This window comes from Diachasmimorpha longicaudata, chromosome 4 (assembly GCF_034640455.1).
Source record: "Diachasmimorpha longicaudata isolate KC_UGA_2023 chromosome 4, iyDiaLong2, whole genome shotgun sequence".
In the NCBI taxonomy this organism is placed as follows: domain Eukaryota; kingdom Metazoa; phylum Arthropoda; class Insecta; order Hymenoptera; family Braconidae; genus Diachasmimorpha; species Diachasmimorpha longicaudata.
In genome coordinates, this window is record NC_087228.1 from 7190800 (window position 1) to 7204245 (window position 13446).

Genomic DNA, 13446 nt, shown 5'->3' on the forward strand with positions numbered 1-13446 from the left:
ATTGATTCTCTGGGAAAGTGATAGCTGATTGATGGTAAGAAACAGTTATAATGGTCATTTTCACACGTTGACCGGTAGAGATGATTCATCAGGATCCCTTTTTTGGTTGTAGCTGTGATGCTATTTTATATTAAAAAGTGGTACTTTTCGTCTGATAAACTCTGACGGAACAGGGGCTTTTCCAAGTCGGTATTTCAAAAAAAAAGAAAAAAAAAATCATAACAAAATAATATAATAATTTTTATTGAATTCCAATGAACAACCACATATAATAAAAATTTAATGAATCCATCAAATGAGTGAAAAAGAACCTATCGAGCACGGTCTTATTTACCGGTCTTTTTTTTGGATCAATCTTTAACTGGCGTCTTAGGTTGTGGTGGTTCTTCGTAGCGAACAATAGACCGAAAGTAATGGTTCCAGAGCAGGGTTGGGCATGTAAAATACGTCACGTAAAATACATAGTATTTTACACGTATTATACCATGTATTTTACGTCACCTTTTTCAAACGTATAAAACGTAAAATACATTTTATACAACAACGTAAAATACGTATTATACGTCACGCCGTGTCGCATGGAATTTACATGTTTTTGCACTGATGAGAGTTAAAATATTCAATGAAAAGTCAATTTCATATTTTTCGCGACATGCTAGGTATTTCATTTCCCCGTTCCGCACACTGTCAAGCGCCAGCCCTGAACCTAGTAACCCGGCGAGACATCATAATTCATAACCCCCAAATCAGCTGTTCATTTCCCCCTGAGACATGTGAATGCCGATGAAAGAAACCGTGTCCTGTAATTTAGTTAGAACATCATTTCGTTGTAGTCAAATCATCCATCCAATTGAATGGTTAAAAAAGGTGGACGACGACTCCACAATTTTTGGGAGAATGGCGCATTCGAGCGTCAAAAATTGAATGGAAAAACAGTGGCGTACATTGTTGTGATTCTTTTAATGCTCGCCTCTAGTAACATGTAATAACTCCCTAGTGAATCTCATGAAATTTAGCCATTTACTTATCACCCTCATGACATTCGACCTCCACAGCCATTTACATATTTTTTACATTTTATACGTTTTTTACGTTTTTTACGTAAAATACGTACATTCAAAGTCCGGTCGAATGTAATAAACCGTAAAATACGTTTTATACATTTTATACATTTTTTACATAATTTACGTGTATTATACGTGTAACGTAAAAAACCCTAGATCCCACCGATTTACCCAACCCTGTTCCAGAGTCGTTCAGAATGTGTGCACACGGCTCCACCAGGTCTAGTCGTATTATACTTCTGTAACAACAAGACAGTAAGTTAATTACAAAATAAATAATAATAAACAAATAGTCCGTACCGATCTGTTAAGGTCTCCTATGCACACCCAGTACAATTTGTCCTTAGTATTCTCTGCCACCGCCCATTTTGAATGATCTTGTGTACTTCTGATTGGGATGGTTCCGCCGGAATATGTCAGGAGGATCTCCTGGATATTATAAACCCTGCAAGGACAAATGCTGAATAAGTGATATGTCTGGCCATTTAGGAAATCAGAATTCGTTCGACCTCAAAAAAGGAATCATTCGAAATTTAGTAGTTTTTTGTTACGCTTGTGTTTTCTTATGAATTCCAAAAAACATCGGAAATCCGCGGACATTATTTAAAACATCAGGTAAAACCCAAATATTAATACGCGCGCATTCATACATTCTACGTAGTTTTTGTAAATATTTTTCAGGCACTAAGAAAATATATGAATAAAACGAGAATTTCTGTGAATTTTTCACTTAATTCAATGGAACGTACATGAATTATTAATTCTTAAAAAAAAAATACGATAAACAAAATAAAATAATTGAAGTGTGAAGTTGTCAATCACAGCAATTAATATCCGAACAGCAATTAGTATCCGAACTATACTCTTTGATAGTGATGTTCCATTTAGTGAGTGGTCAAATTTCATGGCATTTTTTATTTACTAGTACATAATAACTCTTTTCGTTTGCAAGGTTTTGAATTTTCATTAAGAACTAATAAAAAAAACCCGTTGCCAGACTGGCAGAACGTAGCAATAGGCATATTACCACTAATCCTCAGTTTATTGATATTGGTCCCGATGAGCAACATTTAGCGAAATTTTACCGTAATAGTAATCGTTGAAGTGGTCACCAAAAGTTTTGGTAAACGTACAAAAGATCCGACACCGGCAAGAAGGCGGTGGAGTGAGTGTGGAGGAATAATGGGGGAAGGTATAACGCTTCCTATTGTCTGTCTTCCCGGGTATTTAGGGTAAGTTTCTTTTTTTTTGACGTAAACGAACGTCATACAATGTCAATATACACCCCACTGATCAACTTTAGTGGAAAATGGTGTCTGGGAGGACGGTATGAATGCTGTATTTAATTACCGAAATTTGTCCAGTCTAATAATCACTCAGCCGCCTGATTAACCAGTGACCAACTTATTGGAGTTGCTGTTAGTTTGATCAGAAGAGTAAAATGAATTTAAATCTCACCGCATTTCCCGGGAGCTCGGAAGCACATTGCGTTTCCGAGTACCAGTCTGCCACGTTTGAACATACATAGGTGCATTCAGAACTGGACCCATGATATTTCCATAAATATCTGAATGGAATGAGATTTGTAAGAAAAATCATAAATTCCAATGATTTCATGAATATAAATACCTTCGTTTACTGATACGTTCCTCGCGAAAATTGTAAACTTCCTCCCACCACGAGACACTATTTCTTTTTGAATGGCTGTCGTGCAGTTTGCTGCTATGTCTCTTACTGTTTCAGCGCCAAATAGTTAACACAATATAATTAAAAATTGATTAATTTTCCAATTCAGATAATTGGAAGATGCATTGTAAGCATGGTTGCTTAATTAATTCGCTTTTACAGCTAATATTTTTTTTTATCACCACCGGCCTGGCGTGTGGCTTATAAAGAGGGATAGAAACTACTAGTTCCTCGTGAGGAAAATTAAGTTATCTCTGGGAAACTTTTATGATCCGAATGGTTCAATGTAAAGCTCGAATTGCACTTGAAATTCTATAGGAGAAAAACATTACAATGAATTTTTATTTTAGATGGCCAGAACTACGTTGAGAGGTTTTACGAGTTATTACTCCTTTTCTGTCTTTAAATTCTTCAAACCCGCTTCCTACGACTTCATATTTCATATTTGTAAAATCATGGGAATGAACTGCGTCGATGGAACGAATATTTAAACGCTAAAAATTAAAAATTAACATTAACAAATGTGGCGGTCAAATGGCGTTAGAGCCTCTGCGGCTGCGGTCTGGCCGCACACGAATATGATTGTTTAATTAATTAATGTGCCATAAATAATGATTGATACACTAATGATAATGGATTATATATTTCTAACGAGAAAAACATTAATATTAACTGTCAAAGCGAATTAATTAAGTAACAGTGCTCTACAATGCAATTTTCAAATGATGTGAATAATAAAATTAATGAATTTTTAATTTTGGGGTGTTAACTACCTGGCTTCCTATGCGTTGATAAATTTAAGAAGGTGTGGTATTTCTCCGTCAAATTCTCAGGCACATGGTAGGCGTAAACATGAACGTAATTGTATTGGAGCACGTCAGCAATGCTCTGGCGGTATTTATCACGAAATGAAATACATAAGAAATTCTGTCCATTTTTTGTCCCACTAGTTGGATAGTCGTAAGGTGCTGAAGGGTGTGCCGTGCTGCTTCTATTGGATTTTCGTGTCGGCGGTCGTACTATTCCTGCCCCCGGTACGGGAGGAAATCGTGGGACACTGTGAATTAGCCAGAATCCTCCATCTGCATCACCTACTCCAACACCTTTAGCATGAGCCTGTTCTGGCTTGCTGTAGCCATATGGTGGGTCATCATTGTACAAGATAAACGCAATTTGTTTGGACAAAACCTGGGATTTTGAAAGCACCAATTTATTCATCCATCCAAAAATTGAAGTTTAAAATTTCAGTATTTTAAACACGATACATGTGTCAATTCCACACAACTCTTGTGAATATTTTTCCGGTACAAAAATATATCTACAGAAACGAACCATTCATCTGAATTTGATTTCTGTAGTCAACTTAATGGCTGCTTGTCTCGAAATTGGTTTGAGAAAAGTGGTAGAAAGGGAGGAGACTAGAGCTCATGCTACATTATTTCCAATGAAAATTGAAGAATCCACAAGGCTTCAATTCGGAAGGAAAAAAAGAAAAATGAGCCTTTTACTTTGCAAATATTGACTGTTGCGAAAATGAGAGCGAACAGAGACACATGCAGACGTGGCTACGAAATTTGGTATTTTTACGTTTCAAGCTATCCTATATGATTTTTAATCAAATTTGCAGAATTAATACATGGAAACAAAACACTAACTTACCGGGTCATACAGGGGAGCGAGTGTCCTGCCCACTATCGATGTGCTCGAATTTATTAGTTCAGATCCCTTTGTCCATCCATTATCCACAGTCTGACTCGTTATATACAGATAACTCGTGTCCGGCAGAGCTTCCCTTGGACGTGCACCTCCCCTTCCACGTGCACCTCCCCGTCCACGTGCAGCTCCTCTTGTACGTGGTATCTTATACAGATAATACCTGTAAATTAAAAGTACTCAATGTTTCTGACATAACTATATGTTTTTCAGTAAATTGGGTGGTGCCAGATGGTATGACCGTTGTGGTCATAGGGTCAACATGTCGTCAACGAGCCCAAAGACGTCCTCAGGATATTGTTAGCATAAATTTTGAGTATCCTTATGGGTTCACAGTTGTTCGATTCATGGTGTCTTACCAATCGACATCCTTTCCTTTTTCATCTTTACATTGAAGTTTGGATTCAGCAATATTAACAGTTTTCAATACAGAGAAAGAAAGCAGCAAAATTAAGTTTACGTTCATCATTGAAGGTCTCATGAACATTGGTATGGTACGCCGTAAAAAATGACATTTTAAAGCAACGAGCGGCGATAAATGCATTGACGTTAGAAGGAAAAATAACTAGTTGAATATTGATACAACAATGTTATTATCTTGGCCAAACCGTCAAAAATGTACATCAATATAACTTGAAATTTCATGTCATCTTTATGGGACTCGTGGCATACAGATCCCCTTCCAGAATTTCCAAGATAAAATAGCAATCAATTTATTTTTATTTTACACTATCTTCATTTTGCAATTCATGTGCATTCTTTTACTTCAAAATATTAAGTATTTCAATTTTTTTATTTACACGCTGTTAGAGATTTACATATCTCTTCGATGTACTTATGGCCAGCGGCATTTGCAAATTTTTTCGCAAATGGTTTCGAGCAGTTAAATTTTGGTAAACTAGCTGTTAATTTTCAATGCTCCCGGTGGTATCTTGGACAATTCCACAGCATCTGATTGAAATCTTGCGTTTCTGTCCCACATGGACAACTGGAATTGCTAATTATTCTGCCCCTTGTCAGAGAGGCAGCAAGATGGTACTGATTAGCTCTGACTCGATTAATAATGAAAATATCTTCTCTCTTGGGTTTACAATTTTGATACCAGGGCTTTGCAGCACTCCTAACGTAAGAGCTGAAATAATCAGTACCTTTTTTTTCTTGACAATTGTCGTCTGATTGACGATTCACCGGTGCTGTTGTGTTCTTCAGTTTCAAGAAATTCTCTGAAGGCACTGTATAGCATGCAATAGTCATTTGAAAGGTCAAACGTGGCCTCCCTGACCAGTTTCTCTGCATCCTCATTTCTCTGAATGCCGCAATGAGAGGGATCGGAATCAGTTGATAAATCAAAAAACTCCAAAATCAAAGACGCAAATTCGGAAAATTGAAGCGTAGGAATATTTGTAGAAAACATCTAAATAGAGTAAGTGACAGAGAAAAATGCAATTCCATTATTTTTATGTTGGAGAATTTTTTAGTGATTATTTATCAAAAAAACACGCGGACGGTGGGATTACCTGATAAAGAGAGCCGCAAGGTCATCACATATTCCGTAGAATAGTGTGTTCCTTTCGATTATGTGTTCTAAGTCTGAACATATCGCCTAAAATAATTCATTTATTAATTTTCTTGTTGACGGCCTCCATGGATATATGTATATATTCTTGGCAATATACATATACCATATACCCGTTTTATATGTATGGAATGAGGGAGGGTAGAGTTAAACCGACAGCTTTACATTTAAACTGATGAATGATGACGTGATTTTGTCGGGTTATAGAAGAACTATATAAAAAACGAAATATTTAATTACTGTCAGAGCTTTTTGTTAGAACTTTTCTCGAAGACATTTTAGTTTCACTTGAGATAAATTAAAGTATTTTCTGTACCGTTCTAAAATCAAATGTGAGGCCCTTTCCTAATAATCCCTACCTTCTCCACAATTAAACTAATTTTTAGACTCAAAGAAAGACCAGATATATTTTTTTAAACAAAGTTTTTATTCAGTTAGGACGACATTTACAGACATAAAAAAACGAGCAGTAAGGTATTGTTTAAACTTTGGCTTAAATAGCTAGTTTAGACATTAAATATTTCCAATATTCCCGCACTCGTGGAGTGTCTTCCCTCCCCCTTCCAAATGGAAAATTTTTTTTAAATAACAATTGATTTACAAACTTAGTTATTTATTTTCTATCTTAGTTATTATGTTCTTTTGGACTTCCCGAATGATTTCGCGTTAATTGATGACAATTCAATTGATATTCAGCTATATCGCTTGGTAACTATCCACCGTTAACACTGTCAATAGAAATTGTCATTAAATAAAAAAAAATTAGCTCCCAAATTCTAAAATTGAAGCTCCAATCATCCCAAATGATTTTCAAACAATGTATCCTGATTTGATTTGGAAATGAATTATACACTTATACACCTGCTAATTATACATCCGTGTTATGACCTCCGCCACATAACCTCAAATTATAAACGTTTTGCTTCATTGTTGATATTGGTGCAGTTGTGAATAACTTTCACAATAACTTTGATCAATCGATAAATTAAATGCAGTGAATAAAACAGTGAGAAAACAATTGAAAAATGGAGATCGACGAGGTAGCGGAGCTAGAACGTCTCTCTCTAGTATCAAAAATCTGTGCAGAGTTGGAAAATCACTTTGGTCAGAATGATGACCACAAAATTCTCGCCCAATTTATAATCCATCTCTCCAAGAAAAACACAACTTTCGAGACTTTCAAAAGAGCCCTCATCGACAATGGAGCAGACACATTCTCGGACTCCTTCATCGCCAACATTCTGCGTATAATCCAGCACATGAAACCCCTGAAATTGGTATCAGATCCGGTGATAAAAACTAAGCAAGACGAGCTCGCCCATAAATTTCCAGGGTTAGCAGTGGCAAATCAGGCCCCGATGCCTGCTGACGATGTGGACATTGTGGAAGACGCAATGGCGTCCTTGGAGGAATTTGCTCCTTCATCGTTACAACCCCCTGGAGAAGCTGGACCCACGCGAAAACGTAGTGAATCACCTAAGAAAAAGGATACATCCAGTCTGGAACGTTCACGAGATAGTTCAAAAGACAGGAAACACAGGTCTAGAAGTCCCTCTCGACGAAGTAGAAAGCACAGATCTCGTTCTCGTGACCGATCAGCACACCGAAACCGAGACAAACGTTCTCGAGATCGTTCCAGGTCCAGAGAACGCAGGCGTCGTTCTCGTGATCGTTCCAGGTCAAGAGACAGGGACAGACGTCGTCGGAGATCCCCAGACTACGACCGCAAGCACAACTCTCGCGATCATTACACGCACCGAAGAAATCGTTCACGTTCTAACGAAGAGGTTATCCCTGTGGATCCAGAGGTGGGTAAAGTCTACAGTGGAAAGGTAGCAAATGTCGTTCAGTTTGGCTGTTTCGTTCAACTAGAGGGTCTCAGACGTAGATCAGAGGGTCTAGTCCACATTTCTCAGTTGAGGGGAGAGGGAAGGGTGGCTAGTGCAAGTGACGTCGTCTCCAAGAGTCAGAAGGTCTACGTTAAAGTCCTTAGTGTGACTGGACAGAAGATCTCCTTGAGCATGAAGGATGTTGATCAAGACACTGGACGTGATTTGAACCCAATTATTGCTGTCAGCAGACCTGAAGAGGACGAAAAACACTTGAGAAATCCAGATCGACCGACTTCTCTGCTGGAACTCGAGGGAAATCTCGACGAGGACGAGACATACTCTCGACCTCGAGTGCAACGTCTTTCATCTCCTGAAAAATGGGAAATTAAGCAGATGCTGGCTGCCTCGTGCATTGACAGGAGTGAACTTCCAGAGTTTGACATGGAGACTGGAGTTTTGCCTCGTGAAGACGACGAAGAAGAAGACGTGGAAATAGAACTTGTGGAGGAGGAGCCTCCATTTCTCCATGGACATGGCCGTGCCCTGGGTGATCTTAGCCCAGTGAGAATTGTCAAGAATCCCGATGGATCTTTAGCTCAAGCTGCCATGATGCAGAGTGCACTGGCTAAAGAGCGACGGGAGCAAAAGATGCTTCAACGAGAACAGGAAATGGACTCAGCGCCTGCAGGACTGACCAAAAATTGGGTCGATCCACTGCCAGAGGCTGAGAATCGTCAGGTTACCTCCAATATGAGGGGAATCGGCCTCCAGACTCAGGATCTACCTGAGTGGAAGAAACACGTTATTGGGGGTAAAAAATCATCCTTTGGTAAGAAGACAAATCTCACATTGTTGGAACAACGTCAGAGCCTGCCGATCTACAAACTTAGGGATGATCTCATAAAAGCTGTCACTGACAATCAGATTTTAATCGTCATTGGAGAAACAGGGTCTGGGAAAACCACACAGATAACTCAGTATCTGGCTGAAACTCGATTTACATCTCGAGGAAAGATTGGCTGCACTCAGCCCCGAAGGGTCGCCGCCCTGTCAGTTGCGAAGAGAGTTGCTGAAGAGTTTGGGTGTCGTCTTGGACAGGAGGTGGGGTACACGATTCGTTTTGAAGATTGTACGAGTCCTGAAACTAATATCAAGTACATGACAGACGGTATGTTGCTTCGAGAGTGTCTTGTCGATCTGGATCTTAAGACGTACTCGGTTATCATGTTGGATGAGGCACACGAACGTACCATCCACACTGATGTACTCTTTGGATTGCTGAAGCAGGCTGTGGGCCGCCGTCCAGATCTCAAGCTCATCGTCACCAGTGCAACTCTGGATGCTGTCAAGTTCTCTCAGTATTTCTTCGAGGCTCCAATCTTCACAATTCCTGGGAGAACTTTTGAGGTCGAAGTGATGTACACCAAGGAACCAGAGACTGATTATCTCGATGCTGCACTGATAACAGTCATGCAGATTCACTTACGAGAACCTCCTGGGGATATTCTACTATTCTTGACTGGTCAGGAGGAGATCGACACAGCCTGTGAAATTTTGTACGAGAGAATGAAATCACTGGGTCCTGATGTCCCTGAATTGATAATACTGCCTGTTTACTCGGCCCTTCCGTCCGAGATGCAGACGAGAATCTTCGAGTCTGCACCCCCAGGATCGAGAAAAGTAGTGATAGCTACGAATATTGCGGAGACAAGTTTGACAATCGATGGAATTTATTACGTTGTCGATCCAGGCTTCGTCAAACAGAAGGTTTATAATTCTAAAACTGGAATGGATAGTCTCATTGTCACACCTATCAGTCAGGCAGCTGCCAAACAGCGTGCTGGAAGGGCTGGACGCACTGGCCCTGGTAAATGCTATCGACTGTACACTGAACGAGCTTACAGGGACGAAATGTTACCAACTCCAGTACCAGAGATTCAGAGAACAAATCTGGCGACAACTGTGTTGCAGTTGAAAACCATGGGAATCAATGATTTACTGCATTTTGATTTTATGGATGCTCCACCTGTTGAGTCTCTCATCATGGCACTGGAATCATTGCACAGTCTCAGTGCTCTCGATAACGAGGGCTTGCTGACGAGACTGGGAAGGAGAATGGCTGAGTTTCCATTGGAACCTAATCTCTCAAAAATGCTCATCATGAGTGTTCATCTTCAGTGCTCTGATGAGATATTGACAATTGTCAGTATGCTGTCAGTGCAAAATGTCTTCTATAGGCCCAAGGACAAGCAGGCCTTTGCAGACCAGAAGAAGGCCAAGTTCAATCAGACTGAGGGCGACCACTTGACTCTTCTTGCAGTTTATAACTCGTGGAGGAATAATAAATTCAGCAATCCCTGGTGTTACGAGAATTTCGTGCAGATTAGGACCTTGAAACGAGCACAGGATGTCAGAAAACAGCTGTTGGGCATCATGGACAGACACAAGTTGGATGTTGTGTCGGCTGCGAAAAATACGGTGAGGATTCAGAAGGCTGTCTGCTCGGGATTCTTCAGGAATGCTGCCAAGAAGGACCCCCAGGAGGGATATCGAACACTTGTCGATAGTCAGGTTGTTTATATTCATCCCAGCAGTGCTTTGTTCAATAGACAACCCGAGTGGGTGATTTATCACGAGCTGGTGCAGACCACCAAGGAGTACATGAGGGAAGTCACAACCATTGATCCAAAATGGCTGGTGGAGTTTGCTCCAGCTTTCTTTAAATTCAGTGATCCCACGAAGCTAAGCAAATTCAAGAAAAATCAACGCCTCGAACCTTTGTACAATAAATATGAAGAGCCCAATGCCTGGAGGATATCCAGAGTTCGAAGACGACGAAACTAAGGCTATTTGTAAATAGTTGATTTCATCTAATTCTAATTGATTATAATTAATCACGATTTTTTGTAAATATTTTTCAGTATGGAAAATCAATTGACGAATTGTATTTGATCAATAAATTTATTAAATAAATACATTCAAGACAATTATTCATAACAAAATTATAATAAGATTCCCATCTTGTTTCATTCATTTTGTTTATTGGTAATGAAAATTTTGGGGTTTATTTACACGTCAACATTTTTTGGGCTTTTCGAGGGAGGGAAGGGTTATTGATTCTCTAGTGCTTTCGGACTGAATGGACTTTTAATCAGATAAAATCCTTTGAGTTTTTTTTTTTGGTCCTGGGAGTTGTGATAATGTCGTAGGAAGCTTGTTGGAATAAAAGTCTGCTGCTTTTTACATACGGAGATATTTGGAGATTCATTGGGACTGCTCCTGCGGCTGTGACTTCTTTTTCACGAGTTCTACTAACTGTCGATATCTCAATTGGCACTCCTCCTGAAGAATAGAATATGGGTATAAATTAATTGGGCACATTTAAGTAATAATTTGGTGAATTTTAAAGGGAAGAAAAGACGAAAAACCTTTGTTTTTCCTTCGACACAGGCGGAAATTTTTTCCCATCTATCCCCGGCGGCTCCTTTCGGATGTTTCAGCAAAGCAGACTCCAGTGCCTTCTGTTGTTCCTGACTCCACTCAGTTCCCTCAGCACATTCTGCTCGTGTCTTGACTTTCTTTGGCTGGGAATCCATCGGAGGCTCATCAGAAGACTGACTAGGTTTAAGCCCCTCGTCTTTCACTTTCTTTGCCATGTGGGTCACTTCGTAGACGGTCCTGTTCATGGCATCAGCGATTTTCTCCCACCGATCTGGTGTACCTCCAGGAAATTTCTTGACAAGTTTTATCAACTCGAGAAGATCATCATCAGTCCAAAGACCCCCAGCGGCTCTGGGTTTCTCTTGGACATGATTTTGCCTCGTGGATTCTCTCTTAGTTGTTTCAGTGGCGTTACCACTGTGCTCTTGAGGTGTAAATCCTTGTCTGCGTCTTCTTGGACCCCTTGGGATTGGCTCAGGTTCAGACTCCTCCTCTTCAGCCAGGGCAGCCTCTTCCTCTTCCTTTTTTCTGCGTTTTCTCTCCTCAATGACGTCCCTAATTGCTCGTATCGTTGAAGGAATTCCAACAATGGAATAAAATGTCCAGCAGGGTAATTGAAACGGCAGAGTGTTGTAAACACTTGGCGTTGGAATTTTCTGGAGAATATCCGCTAAGTCTGGCACCTCCATCTTTCCCTTTTTATTTTTTTTCTGGAGTTTCTGGAGTTTACTACCCAGTACTTGCTCGTATGTGTAACGCTTTTCAAAGTACGCAGCCCACGCCACGAGGTATTGGCCGATTGTGATGATACTGAAGAGGATCACACTCATCTCCACCAATCCCATCTTCCGGACATGACGGTAGTAGTACACAGCTGATCTCCAGTTGGGGAGACCATTGATGAGAACATTGTCATAGTGCTTTCTACGATTTGGATCCTTCAGTACTTCGTAGACAGACACGAGCTAGTTTTTCGGAAAGTACATTCTTTCAATCAGTTATTTCAGGTCGATTTTGGGTTTTTAAGTTGGGTTACTCACATTTCTAAATTTAACATCTGCATCCACTGCATCGTTCTTGTCTGGATGAAGTTGTAAAGATAATTGACGGAATGCTTTTCTGATTGTCGTGCCATTTGCATCCTAGAAATCCAAAAAAAATTGTGAGAATATATTTGAATAATTAAAGCACGAACGAAATTGTCAAATTGTGACAAAAAGATCTTTTGATTCTTTTGTCTGAACTTAATGACTTCATCGGTGTTGATGAATCAATCAACATAAGATTTTTGTGCATAATTTCAATAATTCTTTCGCTGTTAATCTGTTCATATCGATTATTTTTTTTGCAATACCTGTGACACTCCCAGGAGTTCATAAAAATTTTGATTGACCTCCTCGACGACATCGAAGACCTCCAATTCCTCGTTGTCCCAGGCAGACGATAAATTGCAAATGCTCAAAAAATATAAAGCACCAAATATGTTTAATAATACATTCATCTTGTGTTATTGATCACAAACATATCTTTGTAATTTTGACAGTTTGATTCGTTCACACTAGTGTGACACTTTTTAGATTATTTATTAGCAATTTAGAGTTTATTTTATCACAGAGAAGATGAATACACGTGAAATAGATCACTGGTGTTATTCAGTGAAGACTGTTGATGATGTGGAGAGGTTATAAACGTGAATTTCGATGCATTGTAGTGCCACATCGCCCGAAAATCGAGTTGAGCTGCGATAAGCACTGGAAGAGGACAAAATTCAAGAGCACAAATCAGTTGAGACGGCACGTTAATACATTAGTGAGATATGTCGAACTTTATCATGGGATAATAGAAATCTACTGTAACTACGGTTGGACACTTGCCGTGTACTGAGCTTCAACGGTTTCGTTAGTTATTCATTTTTTTTAATAGTTAATTGAAAGTCCGATATAAGTAGTGACCTCTGTGTGTCACAGGCGGAAACCTCATAAGTTCAGGGTACCTGTAACTAGTGACCTCTGTGTCGCACATTTCCGACTAATCAATAATTCGGCGAATAAATTGTTGAACTTCAAACGATTCTTTATCAATGTGGAATGAAACTATCACGAAATATCAATTGTCTCTTATTTGTCAGCCAAAC

General features: G+C 39.5%; 3 protein-coding genes across 3 annotated transcripts; 1 reads left to right on the forward strand and 2 right to left on the reverse strand.

Moving 5' to 3' along the window:
- Positions 1 to 219: 219 nt before the first annotated feature.
- LOC135161935 (deoxyribonuclease-2-beta-like) lies at positions 220 to 4955 on the reverse strand. The gene is made up of 8 exons (XM_064119951.1): positions 4823 to 4955; positions 4410 to 4626; positions 3524 to 3938; positions 2694 to 2798; positions 2523 to 2631; positions 1365 to 1509; positions 1244 to 1303; positions 220 to 416 (listed from the first exon to the last, which is right to left on the reverse strand). Exons 1-8 carry the CDS (start codon positions 4948 to 4950, stop codon positions 351 to 353), a joined length of 1245 nt encoding a protein of 414 aa, XP_063976021.1. The 5' UTR covers positions 4951 to 4955; the 3' UTR covers positions 220 to 350.
- A 925-nt stretch (positions 4956 to 5880) lies between these two features.
- Positions 5881 to 10848, forward strand: Pea (peanuts). Its single transcript, XM_064119916.1, has one exon. The coding sequence runs from the start codon at positions 7065 to 7067 to the stop codon at positions 10713 to 10715; it is 3651 nt and encodes a 1216-aa protein (XP_063975986.1). The 5' UTR covers positions 5881 to 7064; the 3' UTR covers positions 10716 to 10848.
- A 42-nt stretch (positions 10849 to 10890) lies between these two features.
- On the reverse strand, positions 10891 to 13082 carry LOC135161934 (dnaJ homolog subfamily C member 1-like). The gene is made up of 4 exons (XM_064119950.1): positions 12667 to 13082; positions 12353 to 12454; positions 11300 to 12277; positions 10891 to 11213 (listed from the first exon to the last, which is right to left on the reverse strand). The coding sequence occupies exons 1-4, from the start codon at positions 12811 to 12813 to the stop codon at positions 11136 to 11138; spliced, it is 1305 nt and encodes a 434-aa protein (XP_063976020.1). The 5' UTR covers positions 12814 to 13082; the 3' UTR covers positions 10891 to 11135.
- Between the last annotated feature and the right edge of the window lie 364 nt (positions 13083 to 13446).